Source organism: Mustela nigripes, chromosome 1 (genome assembly GCF_022355385.1).
Source record: "Mustela nigripes isolate SB6536 chromosome 1, MUSNIG.SB6536, whole genome shotgun sequence".
Lineage (NCBI taxonomy): Eukaryota > Metazoa > Chordata > Mammalia > Carnivora > Mustelidae > Mustela > Mustela nigripes.
Window position 1 is genome coordinate 236,258,479 of NC_081557.1, and position 23,447 is coordinate 236,281,925.

General features: G+C 41.0%; 2 protein-coding genes across 14 annotated transcripts in view; one reads left to right on the plus strand and one right to left on the minus strand.

Annotated features, from left to right (window-relative positions):
* NSUN7 (NOP2/Sun RNA methyltransferase family member 7) overlaps positions 1 to 15,547 on the plus strand; it is a 58,862-nt gene extending 43,315 nt beyond the window's left edge. Inside the window, exons 11-12 of the mRNA XM_059382896.1 lie at positions 12,187 to 12,310; positions 13,361 to 15,547. Coding sequence (XP_059238879.1) covers positions 12,187 to 12,310; positions 13,361 to 13,990 — 754 coding nt within the window. The 3' untranslated portion in view covers positions 13,991 to 15,547. The remainder of the gene's footprint in view (positions 1 to 12,186; positions 12,311 to 13,360) is intronic.
* A 1,357-nt stretch (positions 15,548 to 16,904) lies between these two features.
* APBB2 (amyloid beta precursor protein binding family B member 2) overlaps positions 16,905 to 23,447 on the minus strand; it is a 377,389-nt gene continuing 370,846 nt past the window's right edge. For all 13 annotated transcript variants that reach the window (XM_059383005.1, XM_059382956.1, XM_059382935.1 and 10 more), the window contains one exon: positions 16,905 to 20,805. In XM_059383005.1, the coding sequence (XP_059238988.1) occupies positions 20,638 to 20,805 (168 nt within the window). In that variant the 3' untranslated portion in view covers positions 16,905 to 20,637. The remainder of the gene's footprint in view (positions 20,806 to 23,447) is intronic.

Genomic DNA, 23,447 nt, shown 5'->3' on the forward strand with positions numbered 1-23,447 from the left:
ATGAAGGAGCAAGTAAAATACTTAAAGGGTGGCAACAACCCCAGGAACGTATGCTTTAACCAAATCAGAAGAGATCCCAAATCCTGGGGGGGGGGGGGGAAAAAAGGAAAAAAAAAAGTTAAAAAAAAAAAAAAAGAAAAAAAAAAGGAAAGAAAGAAAAGAATTAAAAAAAAAACGAATAAAGAAAAGTATAAAAAAAGAAAAAAATATATATATATATATTAGATAAACTAGTTAAAAAACATTAAAAAAGAAAAGGGTAAAGGTTAAAAAAATTTTAGCAGCAGAAGAGAAAAAACTGAAAAAGAAAAAATAAATTAAATTAACTGTAAGACTAAAGACTCATAGGGAGAAAGCCATGAGTTCCGTGTTTTGCTTTCTCCTCCTCTGGAATTCTGCTGCTCTCCTGGGTATTGAAACTGCACTTCTTGGTAGGTGAACTTGGTCTTGGCTGGATTTCTTGTTGATCTTCTGGGGGAGGGGCCTCGTGTAGTGATTCTCAAATGTCTTTGCCCCAGGCAAAATTGGACCGCCCTTACCAGGGGGGCCAGGCTGAGTAATCCGCTCGGGTTTGCTTTCAGGAGCTTTTGTTCCCTGAGCACTTTCCGTAGAGTTCCAGAGGACAGGAATACAAATGGCGGCCTCCTGTCTCCGGCCGGAGGAGCCGAGAGCCCGGGGCCCCACTCCTCAGTGCACCTTCAGAGAACAGCACCCAGTAACTCCCGTCTGCCTGACCTCTGGCCGAGCTCGAAGCTCACCAAGCCTGCAACCGCTTCAAGGTAACCCTGAGCTGTGAGCTCACTGTCGGCTCTGTCTCTGTAGCCGGCTTCCCCGTTCTAATACCTGTAAGCTCTGTGACACTCAGACACCCCCGATCCTTCTGTGACCCTGCAGGTCCTGAGGCCACGCTGATCCCGCGTGGGCTTCACCCCAGTTTAGCCTCTGGAGTGATGTCCCTCAGTGGAACAGACTTTTAAAAGTCCTGATTTTGTGCTCCGTTGCTCCGCTGCTTGCTGGGAGCCGGCCCCTCCCCCCAGGTTCTATCTTCCCGTCGCTTTGGATTCACTTCTCTGCCGGTCCTACCTTTCAGAAAGTGGTTGTTTTTCTGATTCTAGAATTGCTGCTCCTCTTCTCTTCGATCTGCCGATGGATTTGCAGGTGTTTCCAATCTTTAGATAAGCTATCTAGCTGATCTCCTGCTAGCTGAAGTAGTCTCAGCCCGCTACTTCTCCACCATCTTGGCTCCTCCCACCTATTTGTAGCTTTTTGAGGACCTTCCATTCTGTTTTCCATGGGCTGCACCCGTTTGCATTGCCACCGACAGTGCACAAGGGTTCTTTTTTCTCTGCAGCCTCGCCAATCCTTGTTTCCTGGGTTGTTGATTTTTAGCCATTCTGACCTCTGTGAGGTGATATCTCATTGTAGTTTCAATTTGCATCTCCCTGATGATGAGTGATGGTGAGCATTTTTTCATGTGTCTGGCCATCTGAATGCTTTCTTTGGAGAAGTGTCTGTTCATGTCTTTTGCTCATTTTTAAATTGGATTATTTGGATTCAGGGTGTTGAGTTTCATAAGTTCTTTGTGTAATCTTGGATGCTAACCCTTTACTGAATATGTCATTGGCATATATCTTTCCCCATTCCCCAGGCTGCCCTTTAGTTTTGTTGATTGTCTCCTTTGCTGTGCAGAAGCTTTTATTTTGATGTAGTCCCAATAGTTTGTTTTTGCTTTTGTTTCCCTTAACTTAGGAGATCTATGTAGAAAAAACTTGCTACACCTGATGTCAGAGAAATTAATGGCTGTACTATTTTCTAGGATTTTTATGGTTTCAAGGTCTCACAGTTAGGTCTTTAATCCATTTTGAATTTATTTTTGCGTCTGGCGTAAGAAAGTGGTCGGTTTCATTCTTTTGCATGTTGATGTCCAGTTTTCCCAACACCGTTTGTCTTTTTCCCATTGGCTATTCTTTCCTGCTTTGTCAAAGAGAAATTGTCGATATAATTATGGGTTTATTTCTGGATTTACTATTCTGTTCTATTGATCTATGTGTCTGTTTTTATGCCAGTACCATACTGTTTTGATAACTACAGCTTTGTAATAGAGCTTGAAGTCTGGAATTGTGATGCCTCCAGCTTAGCTTTTTTTTTTTTTTTCTTTTTCTTTTTCAAAATTGCTGTGCCTGTTTGGGGTCTTTTGTGGGTCCCTACAAATTTTGGGATTGTTTGTTCTAGTTCTGTGAAAAATGCTTTTGGTATTTTGATAGGAACTGCATTAAACGTGTAGATTGCTTTGGGTAGTACAGACACTTTAACAATATTTGTTCTCCCAACCCATGAGCACAGTATATCTTTCTGTTTCTTTGTATCATCTTCAATTTCTTTTATCAGTCAGTGTTCTGTCGTTTTCAGAGTACAGTTCTTTCACCTCTTTGGTTGGGTTTATTCTGAGGCATCATTATTTTTGGTGCAATTGTAAATGGGATCAATTCCTTGGTTTCTCTTTTTGCTGCTTCATTACTGGTGTATAGAAATGTAACAGGTTTCTGTATACTGATTTTGTATCCTGTGACTTGACTGAATTCATGTATCAGTTCTAGAAGTTTTTTGGTAGTCTTGTCAGTTTTCTATACATAGTAGTATGTCATCTGTAAATAGTGAAGGTTTTACTTCTTCCTTGCTGATTTGGATGCTTTTTATGTTGTCATATTGCTGTGGCTAGGACTTCTAGTGCTATGTTGAATAGAAGTGGTAAGAGTGCACATCCTTGTCTTATTTCTGACTTTAGGGGAAAAGATTCTCAGTTTTTATGGCCTTTATTATGTTGAGGTGTGTTCCCTCTATACCTGCCGTGTTGAGGGTTTTCATCATGAATGGATGTTGTATTTGGCAAATGCTTTTTCTTTTCTTTTCTTTTTCAATATGAGGCTTGAATTTATAACCCCGAGATCAAGAACTGAACTGAGACCAAGAGTCAGATGCTTAACCAGCTGAACGACTCAGGGACCCCTCAAATGCTTTTTCTGCATCTATTGAAATGATCATATGGTTCTTATCCTTTCTCATCTTGATGTGACGTATCACATTGGTTGATCTGGGAACACTGAACCACTCTTACAACTCAGGCATAAATCCCACTTGATTGTCATCAGTAATTTTTAAGATATATTATTGGATTTGATTTCCTGGTATTTTGTTGAGAATTTTTGCATCTATGCTCCTCAGCAATACTGGCCTCTAGGTCTCTCTGAGACATCTTTATCTGGTTTGGCATCAGGGTAACACTGGCCTCATAGAATGAGTTTGGAAGTTTTCCTCCCTCTTGTATTTTTTGAAATAGATTAAGAAGAATAGGTATTAACTCTTCTTAGATGTTGTGTAGAATTCCTGTGGGAAGCTACTTGGTCCTGGACTTTTGTTTGATGGGAGCTTTTTGATTACTGATTCAATTTCTTTGCTGCCAATTGGTCTGTTCAAATTTTCTATTTCTTCCTGTTTCCATTTTGGCAGGTTATATGTTTCTAGGAATTTATCCATTTCTCCCATGTTGTCCAATTTGTTGGCATAAAGTTTTCCATAATATTCTCTTATAAGTGTTTGTATTTCAGTGGTGTTGGTTACTATTTCTCCTCTCTCATTTGTGATTTTATTTATCTGGATCCTTTCTCTTTTTTTCTTGGTAAGTCTGGTTAGAGGTTTATTGATTTATTTGACTTTTTTTTCCAAAGAACCAGATCCTCGTTTCAATGATCTGTTCTATTGTATTTTTAAGTTTCTGTAGCATTTATTTCTGCTCTAATCTTTATTATTTCTTCCTTCTGTTAGTTTTAGGTTTTGTTTGTTATTCTTTTCCTAGCTCCTTTGGGTGTAAGCTTAGGTTGTTTATTTAATATTTTTCTTCTTCTTCTTTTTTTTTTTTTTTTAAGATTTTATTTGACAGAGAGAGAGAGAGAGAGAGAGAGCACAAGTAGGCAGAGAAGCAGGCGGGGGTGGAGGGGAAAGCAGGCTCCCTGCTGAGCAGAAAGCCCGATGCAGGGCTCCATCCCAGGGCCCTGAGATCATAACCTGAGCCAAAGGCAGAGGCTTAACCACTGAGCCACCCAAGCACCCCCAAGATTCTTCTGATTCTTGAGGCAGGCCTGTATTACTATTAACTTCCCTCTTAGAACTGCTTTTGCTGGGTCCTGAAGGTTTTGAACAATTATGTTTTCATTTTTATTTCTTTTCATGTTTTTAAAAATTTTTTTCTTTTATTTCTTAGATGAACCATCTATTGTTTAGTAGCATGTTATTTAACCTCCATGTATTTGTGGTTTTTCCAGATTTTTTTTCTGGTTTACTTCTAAAAAGTTTCCTAGCACTGTGTTGAGAAAAGATGCACAGTATTACTTCATTCTTTTTGAATTTGTTGAGGCCTGTTCTGTGGCCTAACAAGTGATCTCCGTTCTGGAGAACATTCCATGTGCACTTGAAAGGAATGTGTATTCTGCTGTTTTAGAGTGGACTGTTCCAAGTATTTCTGTTAGTCCATCTGGTCCATTGTGTCATTCAAAGCCATTGTTTCCTTGTTGACTTTCTGTTTAGATGATCTCTCCATTGATGTGAGTGGGGTGTTAAAATTGCTACTATTATTGCATTATTATGAATTGGTTCCTTTAAGTTTGTTATTAACTGTTTTATGCATTTGGGTGCTCCCACGTTGGGTACATAAACATTTATAAATGTTACCTCTTACTGGATTGTCCCTTTTATAATTATATAGTGTTCTCCTTTGTTGTTACAGTCTTTGTTTTAACGTCTATTTTGTCTGAGCTAAATATTGCTACTCTACCTTTCTTTGACATCATTTACATGACAAATGTTTCTCTATCCCCTCACTCTCAGTCTGCAGATGTGTTTAGGTCTGAAATGACTCTCTGATAGGCAGCATCCAGATGGGTTTTGTTTTTTTATCCATTCTGTCACCCTACTTCTTCTGATTGGTGCATTTAGTACATTTACATTAAAAGTAGTTATTGATAGATATGTATTTATTGCCATTGTATTGCTTGTTTTGTGGTTGTTTCTGAAGATTTTCTCTGATCTTTTTTTGTTGTTCTATCTTTCATGGATTGCTGGTTTTCTTTAGTGATATATTTAGATTTCTTCCTCTTTATTCTTTGCCCATTTATTTGTGGTTACCATCAGGTTTGTACATAACATCTACATATGGCAGTCTCTATTAAGTTGATGATTATCTAAGTTTGAACTCATTCTTTACTTTTCTCTTCGCCATGTTCTAGCTACATGGTGTCATACTTTACATCCTTCTATTTTCTGAGCTCCTTGACTGAATTTTTTTTTTTTGCAGAAGTATTCATTTTGGCTGCTCTTGTGTTTCCTACCTTCATACTGTCATTTTGGTCTTTCCTTTCCACTCAAAGAGTCCTCTTTATTTCTTGCAGGGCTGGCATAGTGATCATGAACTGCTTTAGCTTTTGTTTGTTTGGGAAATTTATTATCTCTCCTATTTCAAATGATAGCCTTGCTGGATAGAGTATTCTTGCCTGTAGGTTTTTTCCACTTAGCACTTTGAATATATCATGCCACTTTTTTTCTGGGCTTGGAAAGTTTCTAATGAAAAAATCCACTGATAGTCTTATGGGGTTTCCATTGTATGTAACTGTCTTCTTTTGTCTTGTTGCTTTTAATATTTTTTCCTTATCACTATATTTTGCCATTTTAATTATAATATGTCTTGGTGGGGTACCTGGCTGGCTCAGGCATGAGACTCTTGATTTTAGGGTTGTGAGCTTAAGCACAATGTTGGGTGTGGTGCCTACTTAAAATTAAAAAATCAAGTCTTGGTGTGGATCTGCTTTTGTTGATTTTGTTGGGGGTTCTCTGTGCCTCCTGGATCTGGATATCTTTTTCCTTCCCCAGAGGAGTGAAGTTTTTAGCTATTGCCTCTTCAATTTTCTGCCCCATTATCTCTGTCTTCCTCTTCTGGGACCCCTATAATAAGAATGCTGTCACAAGGGGGCGCCTGGGTGGCTCAGTCATTAAGTGTCTGCCTTCAGCTCAGGTCATGATCCCAGGGTCCTGGGATGGAGCACTGTATCGGAAGGAAGCCTGCTTCTCCCACTCACACTCCCCTTGCTTGGTGTTCCCTTTCTTGCTGTGTCTCTCTCTGTTAAGTAAATAAATAAAATCTTTAAAAAAAAAAAAAAAGGAATGCTATTACATTTGATGGAGTCACTGAGTTCCCTAAGTCTATTCTTGTTTTGCATAATTCTTTTTTTCTCTCTTTTGTTCAGCTTGATTTCCTAGGTCATTAATTTGTTCCCGTGCTTCTTCCAGCCTGCTGTCCATTCCATCAAGCATGTATCTCGTTTCATTTATTAAGACCTTTATCTCTGCTATGTTATTCTTTATCTCTGTGTTAATAGTCTCACTGATGTCTTCCCCTCTTTTCTCAAGTCTAGTATCTTTGTAATCATTGCTTTATTTTATTATTATTGTTTTATTTGGGGGGTTCCATTTGTTTATGGATCTCCTGATTACTCTGTAGAGGAGTTAAGATGGGAGGGAGCTTCAGCATCACTTCCTTCCCAGACAGCAAGAGCTTCAAAGCGTGTGCAAGATAGTGCAGTCACTTCTTCCTGGGAAGGTGTGAACTGTGAGCTCTGAATCCTGGCCTTGGGCAGGCAGGATAATGGAGCAACAGCCACTTTCCTAAGCCTGAGTGAGGCAAGATGTACCAGCACAGATTGTGAAACAGGGTTCGGGATTTCTCCTCTCATAACTGAGAGACCAGAGGTCTGTACCCTTAGCCCACTCCTCCAGTGGGTCAACGATCATCACCATTCTGGCTGCTTGGAAGGGTTTAACCAGAGTGACTCACGTAACGATTTATGCTGGAGCAGCTGGTGAGAGCTGTCTCCCTTTGCATTCTGTCTCCCAGCATAGCCTGGGGAAGATGGACCAAGCTTTGTGAGGGTGAGAGCCTGTCTCAGAACCCGTTCCCATGGGGTGACTTCATATGGGCAAGGAGGGAACAGTGGGCTGAGGAGAAGAGAAGGTGGGGATGCAACATCATTCCAAGACATTCTAGGCTTAACGGCCCACCTTAGTGAGACTCCCATATGAGCAAGAGGCTGAAGTAAGCCCACAGTTGGGCCCTCCAGGTCCATCCTGGCAGCAGGATGTGGGCCTTTGTAGCAAACCAGTGTTTTTCCCAAGAAGAACCTTGTAGAGCCACAAATTCCTGCTTCTTCAGCTAGCTCTCTCCCGTCTGAATGTCTGGGCCTCCAGTTCCACAGTGAGATGGTTGGAGTGTGGCCACAGGGCAGAGTCCAGCCGGAATGGGTATGCACTGCTGCCTATGGCTCCTGAGAGGCAGAAGCTCATTTGCATTTCCAGTTGAACTTCAGCAAGTGGCTAAATATTCAGAAACAGGGCTTCCCTGACTTGGCACCATCATTCAGTAACTTGTGTCCCAGCCCAAGGCCACACCTACCACAGGACACTTTCAGTTGTATTGTGCTCCTGACACTCAGCCACACGATCTCGTGCATGGTCTCAGTGAGAGTGGCCACACGTTCATACTTTCAGCAGCTGAAGAAAAGCTCACAGTCATACTTGGTGCTCACATAGACAAGTGACTCGAAGTGGTTCTGGAAAACCTCGCCAACCAAAGAAGTTGCAGAATGACATGGAGCCAGCAGGACCACAGGGCGACCACTTACTCAGAGAGATCGAAGGCCTGTGGCTGATGAATGCCTGGCCTGCGCTGGGGGCCCCCAGCCCTCCTCTCAAGCATGATTAGTGCTTTAAATTTTCAATCAGAAGTGTTACTTACATCTGTTTCACTTAGATGTCCAGCTATGACCTTGTCCTGTTCTTTCATTTGGAACAAATTCCTCTGTCTTCTCCTTTTGTCTGTCTCTGTGTTAGGAAGGTCAGCTCTGTCTCCTGTTCTTGAGGGTAATGGCTTTATGAAGAAGAGGTCCTGTAGTGCCCTGCAGTGTAGTGTTCCCTGTTCTCCAGGGCCTGGCACTTCTTGGAGTGTCTCTATTGTGTGCTTTGCTGTTGTGGCCTGGCCACTTTGTCCTTCAGCCCAGTCATCTGCAGAGGCTCCCTTTGTTTGTTGTGGGCAGTGTTTGGACTCTGGACTGAATGTGGTACATTTTAACTAAGTGTGCTCTGGTCTGCTTGTGAAATGAGACAGGTCTCCACTGTTACCAGAACTGAGGCCTCACCAAAATTCCTGGGTCAGGAGATATGGTATTGGCAGGGATATGGGCCAGTTTTCTGGGAAAGCCCACACTGAGCCTGAGGCAAGGGTGACTGGAAAGGATGATTCTTCCAGTGGGGGAGGAAGAAGGGTTTGATCTAATCAAGTTAGGTTGTGAGTGTCACTCCTGTGCTTATGCTGAGGAGCAGGGGAGGGAAATGATGGCAGCCAATTCCTTTGAGCAATAAACCTCCCCACTCTTGTGTTCCAGGCACTCTGCAGATTGCTGTTTCCACACTGTATGTCTGCAGCCTGTTTGCCTACCTTTCCTCCAAAAGCAGTCCCAATGTCCTCGGAGCTCTCCCAGATCCAAGCATGCTGATCTTTAAAACTCCAGGGTTTAAGCCCTGCTGGTTAGAAGAGCTCACAAAACTCCCCTCTCACTTTTCAAGTGCATTGCTATGGGGATTCGTCTTTCCTATATGTTCTGTGTGGTAGTGTATCTCTTGCTGGAGACCATGGATCACCCCACTACAATTGCACAACCTATTTCTCTTCCAAGCTGAGTCTCCACACTTCCTACATTCTTCAGTGTGGCCTCTTCTCTACCTTGAGTTGTGGAGTTTTTCTGCCAGTCTTCAGATCAAGTTCTGGGGTATTTAGGATGATTTGATAGTTATTAAGTTGTATGCATGGGACATGGTGAGCCTAGGATCCTCCTACTCTGCCGCCATCTTCCAAAAACTCGCGTAGGTCTGGGTTTAAAGGGTTCATGTGATTAGGTCAGGTCCACCCTGAATATAGGCATAGCTTAAGGTTAACTAATTTGAGACCTTAATTACATCTGCAAAATTCCCTTTCCTTGGTGTCTTATTTTCCTGGGCTGCACGATAAATTATCCCAAACCTGGTGACCTGTAACAAGAGAAATTTATTTTCTCACAGTTTTGGAGACTAAAAGTCCAAATGTCAAGGTGTTGGCAGGTTGGTTGGCTTCTGGGGCCTCTGAGGGAGAATCTGCTTTATGCCTCTCTCCCAGCTTCTGATGTTGTTAGCCATCTTTGGTGTCCTTGGCTTATAGCTGTGTCACTCTTTGTCTCCATCTTCACATGGCCCTCTTCCCCTGTGTATCTCTGTATCTGCCCTACTTATAGGAACACCAATATTGAGTTTAGGGTCTACTCCACTCCAGTATTACCTCATCTTAACTAATGATATCTGCAAAGACCCCATTTCCCAAATAAGGTCATATTCTGGGTTTTGGGTCTGCATAAAATTTTGGAGGAACACTATTTAACCCCTAACAGTCCACTGTGGCTCCCTAAAATTGATGTCTGTTTTATGCATGAAATACATCTAACTCCCCCCAATATCCTCAAGTCCTCACCCATTCCAGGATCAACTCTAAATCCCAAATCTCATTTAAATATCAACTCCACAGATTCCAAATGTGGTCATCTAAGTCAAGTATGTGTGAGACTAATATTATTTATTAACTTATTATTTGAAGAAATGGCCTATAAGCTAGGGTTTAGAAATAATTTTGTTATGTGAGGACAATTTCTATAAGGTAACTTGACCAATCTTAATTAGGATTATTATTACCATTAGGAAAGACAGCATATATAGCTAAGATATATCACGTGTATCAAATACTTACTGGATATTTATTATATACCAGTCACTCTTATAGGTGCTAGAAATATATTATAAATTAAAACTGACAAAATCTCAACCTTCATATTTATATTCTGGAACTAAATATGTTCTAAATTGGTAAGTAATCATTATTTTCAGAGAGTATTCTTTATCTTATGTGAATAAATTTTGTTTGATGATTTCTATTTGTGTAGAGCACATATATGAATAGGCCTCAGAAATGCAACTCGTAGGTTATAAGGTCAGTGAGAGGAATGACTGGCTCTCTGACCTTTAGAACCTACATGGCTATTATATTTCAGTTTAGTTCAACATAAAAATTTATTAAGAACCACCATTTGCATCACTCTTTGGCATGTCATTTGAGGTTATGTGTGTCTGCCTGTATCCTAAGTGACCCCTACATCCCCCTTATTCAGCTTATGTCCCAGCCACATAGAAATACTTGCTATACCCTGAACACATTTTTTAAAATTATTTTTTAAATTTAATTTAAAATGTCATTTAAAATAAGTTTAAATTAAATTATATTAAATTACATACAGTGCAATACTGGTTTCTGGAGTAGAATTCAGCAATTCATCACTTACATATAACACCCAGGGCCAACCTTAACAAGTGTCCTCCTTAATACCCGTGGGCTAGATGAACGCATCTAGCCCATCCCCCACCACCTCCCTCCATCAACCCTCAGTTTGTTCTCTATTGTTGAGTCACTTATTTTTTCTCTCCTTTTTTCCCCCTTCCTTCCCATATGTTCATCTATTTTCTTTCTTAAATCTCACATACGAGTGAGATCATACAGTATTTGTCTTTCTCTGACTTATTTCACTTAGTATAATACCCTCTAGCTCCATCCATCCTTGCAAATGGCAAGACTTTATTCTTTGATGGCTGAGTAATATTCCATTATGTACATCAACCATTTTCTTTTCCCATTCATGTCAGTGGACATTTGGGCTCTCTCCATAGTCTGGCTGTTGCTGATAATGCTGTTATAAACATCAGGGTACATGTATCCCTTCGAATTTGTACTTTTATATCCTTTGGGTAAATATCTAGTAGTGCAATTGCTGGGTCGGAGGGTGTGAACACACCTTTTTATGACTCACTTGTGCTTTTGTTCATGTTCTTCTTTCTGCCTAGAAATACAATATGTTGTTAAAAACTTACTCATTCTTCAAGACACAGCACCAATGCTACTTCTGCACAGTCTTCATATCTGCTATCCCATGGCCAGAGTTAATTGTACCTTATTCTATATTCCTACATAATTTGGCTCAGCATTCTTATTGGGTGTTCTTTATATTATCATAAACTGATTAGTTTCTCCAACTAAACTGTGAACTATTTAAGAGAATTAATATTTTATGTGCACATATTTGCACATAGTAGGCAAATAGTGAATGAATAAATATACATTTAAAATGGTTTTAAATCACTAAATTCTATACCCAAAACTAATATTACACTGTTAACTGGAATTTAAATAAAGACTTGAAAAAAAATGGTGCTAAATTTCAAAATAAACAAAAAATTATTAGCAAGACTTCCTGATACCTTAATTTATAAGGAAAAATGTTCACTGCTTTTATTAGTTATATTTTAATTATAAAAGCATGGGAATATAAGAATTATTTATTATTTATGAGTGAACCATTTACTATTGAATGAAATTAAATAGTAAGTAGTAAATATAAAAATACAAAACCAAAATGTTATTTTACACATAATAGTGATTAGAAATTATGTTTCTGGCACAAAATCTTTTCTTCATTATCCATTTTCTTGAGTACTGTGTAACAAATCCATTATACTCAAAAAGTGGTTGGGAAGAATAATATAGTTAAAACAGTAGGCCATTTTTATATTGTAATTGTGCCAAAAGTAATCAAAAGAAGAAAGTCATATTACTTGTATTTTGACAACATGTGAAAGTAAAGGATTTTTTTCTATTATACCTTTGTAATTACTATCCATGTTTACCTGTTTTGATAATGGAAGTCTTTTTGTTACCATATTAGCAACCTGGAAAGAAGTTTTTGATTTGCAGCAAGGTTGATATTCTTGGCATAGCTGTTCAAAGATTGAAGCCTTGGGAAACAAAATAATGAGCTAACATGAAATATTAGAGCTTTTAATTTATAATATTGGTCTGTTTTGGCATTTTATTCTTATTTGGAATTTTTGTTTAAATGATTAGATTAGCTTATGATTAGAAAACATAATATAAAAGAGAAGCTGTTGCAATTTATGGTCTCTCAATCGGCAGACAAGCCATTCTAACCATTTCCTGTTTGTTCACATCTATTGCAGGCTTAGTCCTCCTGTCCTTCCACTGTGCTCCTTAAAGGAAATACAACTGTCTACTGATAAATTTTTCAGAATGGAACCATCTGGAATTACCAATGGTTGTTTTCTTTCTGTTCTAACAAGGGAGGTAAGGGGGAAGAACTCCAGACCATGTCACATGTTGGAAGTAAGAAACAATAAACCTTTAGAAGGTTTGTTAAGAAACAACAAACCTTATAAAGAGGAACCTAGGTACTTTGTGAACATTTTGTAATGGTGAGGCTTATGAATACCCACCATTTGCACCGACAGGGATGGGACTGTGAGGAGATTGTGCTGAGTGAAATACGTCAAGCAGAGAAAGACATTTATCATATGGCTTCACTCTAATGTGGAACATGAGGAATAGCACAGAGGACCACAGGGGGAGGGAGGGAAAACTGGATGGGAAGAAATCCGAGAGGGAGACAAACCATGAGAGACTCTGGACTCTGGGAAGCAAACGAGGGTTACAGAGGGGAAGGTGCTGGGGGGATGGGGAACCGGCTGATGGGCATTAAGGAGGGCACGTGTTGTGATGAGCACTGGGTGTTAAAAGCAACTAAGAAATCGTTGAACACGACATCAAAAACTAATGATGTGCTATATGCTGGCTAACGAAAATAATAAAAAAATTAAATAGCTAAAAGACAGGAGAAAGAGTTACTACTATGTGGCACAAATCCCTATTTTTTTTTTTTAAAAGTGTATTGATTTATTTATTTAGTAAACTCCACACCCAACAGGGAACTCAAACCCATGACCCTGAGAGCAAGAGTTGCATACTCTTCTGACTGAGCTGGCCAGGCACCCCCAAATCCCTATTTTTATCTGTCTATTCCTCCTGAGCTTTCCTCCCTTGCCTGCTCGCCACCCCCACTTTCTAGGCACTTTGCCAACATCTAGTTCCTCTTAGCTCACATGGAAGAAATAAGTTCTAGAATTTCCTTTTTTCTATCAGATTTACAAATGGGGAATTTTACCAAAAAAAAAGTCATTTGCTGAGGTTAATGGGATATATTCAGGACTAAGGCCTAAAAACAATTTTTTTTTTATAGTAATAAAGGTACTCGTTTATTTTTCCTGAAACTGAGAACGTTTGTGGTGTACACAGCAACAGTTAACTCCAACATTGAGTAACTGCTTCTTTTAATTGCAGCGGGACCCATCTGAGACAGTGTCTGTGAAAGACGTTTTGGCCCGCGCTGCAGCAAAGGGTCTGCTGGATGGAATTGAGTTGGGTAAATCTTCAAAACGGGAGAAGAAGAAGAAAAAATCAAAAATATCACTGCCGAAAGCTCCCACCAGTGATAATAACAGCCTCCAAATGAAAATCACCGAGTTCCTGAATCGAGAAACTAATGTAAATGCTAATCGGTCAGAGATATTAACAACAAAAACATCTCTTCCACAGAAAAACGCAACTTCAGCTGCCTCCTCCTTGCGGGTCAGAAAGCCCAGCAAGCCTGCCACCAACCCCTTAGTGCCTACGTTTATGAGGAACCCAGCTCACCCCAGACCCCACGAACGGCAGACAAACTTCCTAAGACCTCGCCCAGAAGACAGAGTGATTGCACTGAAACCTATAGAGATTGTTTTGCCTCCAGTAATGTTGCCATTTTCAAGTCCCCAGGGGATCAAATCTCAGATACCAACTCAACATTTTTACTATCATTGGGTTACACCCAAGACTGGTTACTTTCCCTCCCCAGCAATAACCAGAAGAGGGGAAAAGCCTAAAGAAAACTCACCTTCCTCCCTACTCAGGCATCCTCGACCTTGGCTTTGACTGTCTGGATTTTTTTTCAGGGGTCAAGAGCAGTTGATTTTTCTTTCTTTCTTTTTTTTTTTTTTTGGAAGTCTGATATTTCTCTGAAGGTTAGATAACCCTACACAAGATACTCACCCTTTGGGTCACTTAGTGTCTTCTACATGTGATATTACCTTCAAGAGAATGAAGACAAGTGAGAAACAATAATGTAGGCGATTCAACAAAAGGTCGAAGTCCTATATTTCAACAGCTCAGTACTGATCTGTTCTAGAACGTCTGGCTGCAGACCCAGGACCAGCTGTTAGAACTTGTCTCCCTCTTGCTAACTTTCAGTTTGGACTCGGGACACCATTTTAAGAGGAAGTGGCAACAATTTTTCCTGAAGGGAAACACGGCCTTATAACAGACTCAAGGCGGCTTGTGAAGAAAGCGCAGAGAGGGAAGAGACGCTGGCCCCTCGCACTGACTTTAGCTTGCTTTTCCGTATCTGCTCAGTGGTGGTTTGACATTTTCAATTACTATGGAGGTCGATGTTTTTCCTTAAGTATCAAAATATTCTTAAACACAGGATGGCACGAGTTTTTGTGATGTGGCTGAGACTGAGTCGGAGTGGGACGAGTGGGAGGTTCCGAAGTTCCTGGCGTGGGTAGTTCAGCTCCTTGCTCGTTATGACCAGTGCGAGAAGTTTCTTGTCGGGGGAGCTTCCAGGATCCCGAGCAGATGGAACGTCGCCCGCTCTCCCTGCTGACCGTGCCAGATACGGTTGTAAAAAAGGGACCGTACACAGACTGCCATCTAAGTAGTAGTAATCTGAGGAAGAGGCAAATCTGCTGAATACAAGTGACACCGGTTACTGAAGAAATCCATAAAAATGTCTGATTCTGTTCCAAGATCAGGTGAAATGGTAAAATCTACAAGTCATTCCGAATGGTACGTGGTAATCAAACTTTGGTAAATCATTTCTGATGCGCAATTCAAATACATTGTAGTGCTACGTTAACTATATTAAAAGTCAACTCATCTTGAAAGTAGTATCAATTGCCTACCAAGAATTGGTATGATTATCATTTCTGGGTCTATTGATTCTTTTTTAATCATGGAAACAGAAATTGTCTGACATTGAATCAAATAAGTTACAAGTATGAAAACTATTGTTTAAAAATGTTCATAAACACATTAAGTTTGAATATAAAGTTCTATTTTCAGAATCCAGTTGTGTTGAACAGTGTTATGTAAATTCCTAAATGTTCAATTCAGGTGGCATGATTTCACGAGAACATTATCCTCTTCAAGATAGAGTTTTAGGCCTATTTTCAATCTAATATTCGAGTCTTTATCACTTGAAGTGAGGATAAACAAAATGGTGAATTTCATTTTAGTAGGAATAAAACTTTATTTTTGCTGGAAATTTACATTTATCAGAATGTATCAGTGAAGAAAGGAAAGAAGCTTTTTTATCCTTGAACTTTTAAATCCCCAAAGAATTCTCTAGCTAATTATGACTTTCAAAAAGTGCAGAAATGTTTTAAATGCCCAGCTTAATTTACTGATTTTGAAAATTAAAAATAATAGAGCTCTTTGTTTCAAAAATAAGGTCTTTTGGCATACTCCCTGCTGTCTGGTTCTGAGCACTCCAGGCCTCGAGAGACTTGACAGACTAGCACAGCTGAATTGAACTTCGTCGGGTCAACGGCTGGTATTTTATTCCTGGAATCGCTTATCCCTCCTGCCCTCTTCCTCTGCCCCAGGCTGAAAAGCATCCCATTGTCCAGAAGTAGCAGGTCTGAGATATTATATAAACTCTCACTGTGGAGAAATAGTTCAGGATATTTTTCTGATAAGCTTGTGATTCATGTCATTATCACAACTTAAGCCCCTTATTTTCGGTATCTCATAGTACGCATCTTGTCACCGTACTTCTCGTTAGAAATATATGGAGATTTTGAAAGATTCATTGAGGCTGTAGTGTTCTTCTTCGAGGGTCTTCTAAGAAGGACGTGATCAATTAAGCACTTTTGTAGAATAAAAAAAGGAAAAAGACTTTGGACAAACATGGAAGAAGGAGAATATTGATTACACTCACATTTCCCATTCTTGAACTTCTTAAGGTGCTGCAAAAATCTAAAATAATGAACTTACTGGTAGATTTCCAATAGCAAATTTGATCTGAAATTACTTACCACTAATATAATACCCAAAACCAAAATGAAATTTTGTTCCTTCAGAGTAACTGCCTTTGATGAAATAATAAGAAACTGGGATGAGGCGGTGGGGGGGGCAGTGATGCAAAGATGAACCCCCAAAATGGGTACACATTCTAAATTCCACTTATCTTCGTACGTCTGACAGTTAAAGTAGCCCAGATCTAACTGGCTTTTCTGGTCACCTTGATTTTGGATTTAGTGCCTGTACAACTTTATTCTTCGTCCTCTTTAAAAAAAAAAAAAAAAGATTTTATTAGAGCGAGCAAGTGCGTGCACAACCGGGGGGACGGGAGAGGGAGAAAGGGAGCCCAGTGCAGGGCTGAATCCCAGAATCATGAGCTGAGCCAAAGGCAGTCACTTAACAACTAAGCCACCCAGATGCCCCTGTTTTTCATTCTTTGACATCAGGTTCTTAAAAGGAACGAAAGCCAGACTACCTTCATAAGACTGCTTATACAAGTCTTGAGTTGGTGACTAAGGATGCCAGCTGTCCTTCCTGATCACCAGATAAGGGCAGTGTGATAAATTATCCAAAATTTAAAGCTGCTTTCTAGTTCATACCAGGTGACAAGCTGCAGTAACAATCTTCAGAGCAGAATCATTACCAAAATGATTTGTAATTTGAGGTAAGAATCACCTGAAAAGAAAACGGCTAGCGTGGAGACACTACACTTGCATTTCCACTCCTGTGGCTACAGGATTGAGAAGTCAGAGAAACGAGCCAGACATTTTGTGCAGCTAAGTTTATTCTCACAACATAGTACATTAAAATGTGTAAAAGTGGTCGACAGCAAATGGGGCAGAAAGCAAAAGCAAACGTTCTTTCGGGATAAACAAGCCGCTTTGTATGGCAGGGAGTGCTCTCACGGATAAACCGCGAGCGCAATCTTCTCTCTGAAGCTGAAGTAAATTAAACTGCATTTTCCTGGCTGTGTAACACACATCAGCTGTGTATTAGGTTAAGGAAGCCTGGCAAACTAGAGAGCTAATGGTTTTACGAGTCAGATTGTGCTAGGATCGGTTGGGGATATGTTTTTCATGTTGTTTGTGAAATCTTGAATTTGTGTTGTGATGCTTAAGGAAACGAGAGTGTCCTACAAGAAAAGGAGGAAAGATTTAGGGCTTTCTAGTAAGTGACCTTGTGTAGAATTGTCTTGCCAATCTCCGTCATAAAATCAGAGTGGATTTTTTAAAAAGTAGCTGTGCCAACAGTTTATCACGAAGAACTTACTTGAATGGAAATGGGTCTAATGTCCCTTCATGCAATCAGACAGACACAAACAGAAAACAAGGGTCCTAAGTAGCTAGGGGTGATCTTCTATCCAAGTGGAAACAAAGGGCTTGTGGACATGTGTCTTTCGGGCGAGAGCACATGTGCTGTGAAGAATATAAAAACAAAGCACCAAGCGGTGCTTTTCGATTTGCAAAGTAAAGTTTTTGCCACAGGCGTGTCGGCTGTTCCCCTTGATGCCGCCAAGGAGCACAGAGATGAGATGGCAAGTCTGCGTCTATCTAGCTGCTTTTTAAAAATAAAAGGACCTTTAAGCATTTTTGCCATTTCTTCTACATATTCCAATAAAAATGTGACTACAAATCATTACAAAACCACCTTTGAGGCGATGTAGAGTTCACTGAGATTACTTAGGCCTGGATACGCTGGGAGAGAGTATCCAGTAAAGAGAATACATTAACACAATAATGCAGTATATTTCAGTAAAAATAGAATAAATAAAATAAAAATATTTCAAGCCGTATTTAACAGGTTAGTTAAAACAATGGTAAGACGGACGGGGCCTAGCGGACACGGCCGCCGGTTTACCGCGTCGCAGGTCGACAGAAGATGCATAGATAACTCCCGTGTCACCACAGCGTCAGGGGGAGGGGGGGACACCGCGCCCTCTCACGGAGAAATACACGCACACCGTCACACGTACTTTTTGGCCATGGCAGAAAGTGTCTGAATGTTCTGGTTAACGTAACGAATTTCACAAAATTAACTGCATTTAGGACGCAAAGCTATTTTCAGAACCGAGTATCTGCAGGAAAGTTTTCAGTTATGTAAAGGCTATCCTTCATCTTGACGCACCCTATGATTGCATATATCAAGCAGACTGCTACTTAAAGCTAGCTCAGTATTCTTGACCCTGAAGACAAACAAAGGTATGCCTTAAAAAATGAACAGAGGGCTCTGGTAGAGGTTTCCAATATAAAAGTGGGTGACTTATTCAGAATTTTTATCACACTAAAACCTTTCCCTGTGGAGGTCGAGATGAAAGATCATCGTGATTCAATTTTGAACAGCTTTTCAGAGGGCACAGTAAGGACTTTCTTATGGCAATAATTTCTTATGATGCCACTGGTTACTTCAGATAGGATAGCATTAGGCTGGTGAGAAGTGGGATTCATTTCGAGGGTGGCATCTTTTTTGTCTTAACACTACAGCCCTAGCGAGCAGTTCCAGAATTCTGAGGGAACAGAGGCAGGAGGCCTCCGACGCCATCATGTTCTCCAGTGGTGAAGTACCACCGGTTAGGACTATCTCTACCACAAGTAACACCACCTCAGGAAAATCTCGGAAGTTGAACAGGCTGTACGGCATGTAGGAACCTGTTCTCTACAACATGATTGAGGCACACTGAAGGGAGAGAGGCCCAGACTGAGAGGATGATGGTTTTATGATTTAGATTGCTGTGTGAGGAACTTGGATGTATTCCCTTCCTTCTACAGGGAATTCTGTACTCTGGATTTATACTCTGGATAAGCTCAGAGTAGCTGTGGAGAGAACTCTCCTCAATGATGCAGAAGCAGCATGACTTACAACAAAGCGGGGAAGCGCGGGTTCTCGTCCCGGCTCTCACACAAACTTCTGAGGGATCTTAGGTTACGTGACTGAGCCTCTTCGTACTTTATATATACATTTTTATTTCTCAAATGTGTTTAGTACCTTTCTCTACCTCCTAAGGCTCAAATGGGTTAGGACTGTGGAAACCGTTTTAACAAGTACATCACGGTGGATAAACAAAGTGTTACTTTTTATAACTGGATGTTTTAAAATGTTAATTTTGACATTAAAAAGTAAATAAGACTAATATTTAGATTGGTCTCCTTAGCAACTTCCTTTTAAGACAACAATGTCAACAAGAGTCTAAATCTGTGCATCTTTATAGGTGAGAAAAAAGAAGCCAGAAAAAGCTATTTTGGGGAAACTCGTTAAGCAGTCCATTGTTGCTATGTATTTTTTGCTCTGATATGAAATTTCTAACTCTTGAAAAAAATATAAATTTAAAAATAGATCTAGTAAAGTTCAACAAATTCTAATATTAAATACAGAAATTCAGAAAGGTTCAATTTAATGTACTTTGTTGCCATGGACAATACATGATGGACAGACGGCTTTCTGGGCAAAAAGCATGAGGGTAAGACTGAGCAGGATACAGAGTCCTAGCAGACCATCTCGCTAGGATGACCAAACATCATAACGTGGTGGTGGAGATCCCAAATGTAAATGACATTTCCTCAACTCCAGATTGCATATTGGCTAATTATCAAACTAAGGGTGAAAGGCGTATGAGGAATATTTCGTTTTACTGTTGTTTATGTAGAGAATGGCTGTAGTGAACTATAATTCTCTAGCTGCATTGTACAATATAAGGCAGAAGTTTGAAATATGTCCCACCCGAAATGCATTATGATTTTCTTTCACCTTTCTTTTTTTTTTTAATAATCGGTCTAAAAACCATCTAGAAAGAAAGGCTACTTTTTGTTCGATTTTAATTTCCCCAATTTGGTTTGCTTTTCAATTCTGAAGTTTCACTTTTCCCCCAACATCCCGCAAACAGCTGTAGACATGAAATGGTGTCCGTGTGTCAAAGAGCTCGTCAAGGAAAGCTGCCAGTTGGTTTCTGTACTGATGCCAACAGCCGATGTTGTCAACCAAAAGGTTCGATTTTGTGAAAGACCAGAACAAAAACTCATCATCCTATTTTTACAGCAATTCAATGGTATCTGGTACGCAGCGGCTACTCCAATGTCGGAAACAGGGCAAAGTGCTGTAGGACTTAAACACTGCTCATGACAGATCCAGTCAAGAAGACCGTGAAACTAACTCGGGCGTCGTTCGCTCCAAGGACCCAGCATTAGCTCACCAGGGGTGTGTGTGGCCACATTCTTCTCTGTGTCTGTGAAGTTAAGTGATGTTCACGGTATTTACAGTAAGAAAAAGACCTTCCACTGCTCGCGATGTATCTGACTGACAGCAAAAAAAATTAGTCATGCTTCTTTTCATATCACATGATGGTGGCAAGACGAAAGAACATGCTTGTCTAACACTGTTTGGTTAAGGGTAAATTCTCTGAAGACAAAGCATCGGCAACTGACTGGAAGGCCAGGTATCGGTTCATCTTCTTTAGTGTAGCTATTCAACCTTCAGGTACATATTCCAGAATCCTTTAACATATGCAGCTATGGTGTCTCTGTGACAGGGCGTTTCTGTTTCAAAGTGTCAATGAGGGATAAGACCCCCCGTTTTACATTGGTTGTGACTCTTCTGGTCACAGAGTCTGCTGGCGGAGGAGGTGGTCGAACTTTCTGGGAAGGCGGCCTGGCTACCAAGCACTTCTGATACCGTAGCTGAAATAAAACAAAAGTTCGTTTTATGGTTGTTAATGATGTGCCATCCCTTCTCTTTTAATTCACCAATACACTTGCTTCCAAAATGTAATGACCTAGCCCCTAAACATTAACCCAAGAGTTCATTTCTTACTGTGGGTATTTGAAATGTTCTTAAAAGATCATTAGGCCTGGGGCACGGGGGTGGCTCAGTCAGTTAAGCACCCGACTCTCGACCTCAGCTCAGGGCTGTGAGATCGAGCCCCGCGTCGGGCTCCATGCTGGGCCTGGAGCCTACTTGAAAAAACAGACCATTCGGCTCAACAAACGTGCTGTGGCTTTTGCCATTCACCTCCACCCTCGACTTGTTCTCTTTCTGGACTGGCTGTAGTTTATGTAACAGTCAAAGAGCTAATGAAAAGGAAAACGATGGGGAGAGAGAATGTTTGAGTTTTGTCGGAGACAGGTACAATTCTGTACGGTGACATGAGTGCTCACAGCTGACTGGGAGCCAGCATGGTAGGGACAGTCTGAATCTAGGCTCTGTCACTTCTGTCACCTGTATGACCCCAGCAAGGTATTCCGTCTCTCATTCTTAGCTCCTTCCATGTGAGATGGCACAAAACTGGGACTTTTACAGAGGGTGTTACGATTAAGGAATCCTTGCAGAATGCTGAAAACAGGCCTAGCTGCACTGAAGGTCTTCATAAATGTTTGTTCCCCTTCCTGTTTTCTGCTTTAATAAAAAAGAATGATGTGTAAAGATTTCAGGAGACATTTTATCTGCGAGTCTAAATCCTAATGGATTTAAAAATTTTAAGTAATCTCTATACCGAATGCGGGGCTCAAACTCACAACCCCAAGTTCAAGAGTTGCACGCTCCACCAACCGAGTCAGCCATAAGCTCCTAAATCCTAATGGATTTTAATGGATTTTAGCACTACTGGCACCACAGACAGTTTCTCTCCTTCAGAAATATAACACAACCCACCTGCTTTTATATTAATAGAAAGATAAGTAATTCTTCAAAATTAGGTAAGAAGATTAAAATTTACCAAATACAGTTTTTCCTAATCCTAGACCTTTAAAATAATTAATTCCATGGCTGATTTTTTAAAAAAGACTCTACTTACATATCAATAGGTTCTTTAGTGTAGTGTGAAACAGGCTGAGGCTTCCCCAGGGGAAGCAGACACAGACTATCTTCGGGAAGGACTCGGCCCCTTTCGACCCGTCACCCAAGAAAGGATCGCTCAAGCCTCCTCCGTGTGAGCTGGCTTGCCAGTCTGCATCACAACCCAAACCACACACCTGCCAAGCACAGATCTGCACACGGGCAGGGGGCCGTCATAAGGATGACGGCGTAGGTCATCATGGACTAGGAATCTCTACTGGGAGTTGTGTCCAGCGTGAGCCGACACCGCACGTGATGAATTTCCTGAAGGCTCCTGCTCTCCTCCTGAATTTCACCAAAATATCTTCAGCGGGGCCTATGCCACACAGCTGCAAAAGATGCCTAATGATTAAGGAGAGTCCAGAGCGCGTGTCAGCACCAAAGGCATTTCAGAGGGTGTGAGTTACTCATGCTCGACAGTTCGCAGAGATTCCTGTGGATCTGACTCTGGAGGAAAGCCACTGAGTCACAAATGCTGGGATCTGGGTGTAGGGCAGGGTGTGATGTTCTCAGTGCACCTTACACTGGACCAGCCGGGCCGCTTCAGCTGGTCTCCCTATTACAACTAAAATCGTAAGCAAATGCGTAAAAATGGTTTCTCAGAAAGAAAATGAGTCTGGGAATCTAAAAACAAACTGAACCAGTGATAAAGCTAATTATTTAATTGTCACCACATTTAAAATGTACAATTAAGACTGAAAGCCGTTCATTTTACCACTAAAACCATCTGTTACGATCCTTGTTCAGTTTCAGGAAACACCTAAACAGCCACCCGCCATCTTTGCTTGACTGGATGCTTCCATTTCCTACTGTCTTCCTTCCGTCTCCATCTCCCATGCTGGCTCCGGGGGTTCCTCTGGACCCCTCTGCCTGCTCTGTCCCTGCCACCCCCACCACCCCCACCCTGCTGTCACTGCAGGCAGGTCTGAGATCTTGGCCTCCCAGCTCCACAGCACTTGACAGAGGTCTGCGGTCAGAGGACTCCGGCTCGTGAGCCCAGGGCACCAGCTCCTCCCCCTCTTCTTCCCTCCTCCCCTCTCCATTCATAGGTGTCCCTTGAGGGGAAAGTCAGTGGGCTCCCTTTCCCTGTGCCTCGCCTTGGCCATCTAGAGCCCACCTCATCCTCTGCTTTCATTCTTCACCCAGCAACTGTGTTTTCACGACACACACACGACAGAGAACTGCCGCAACCTCCCTCAACGCCACCCATTCCTCTTGGACTCTTAGCATCTGGCTAGTCTCGAGTCACCATGACCCAATGAGGAGGCCAAACCCTAGCCCTAGGCTCTTAATCTACCACAAGACTTTGCCCCAACTATATATATGACCCCTATTTCTTTTTTTTAAAGGATTTTATTTATTTGGGAGAGGGAGCAGACCCCCTGCTGAGCAGGGGAAACCTCCCCGCCCCCCCGACCGTGACGCAGGACCCTGGGATCATGACACAAACTGACAAGTGACGCTTAACTGACTGAGCCCTTATGACCAC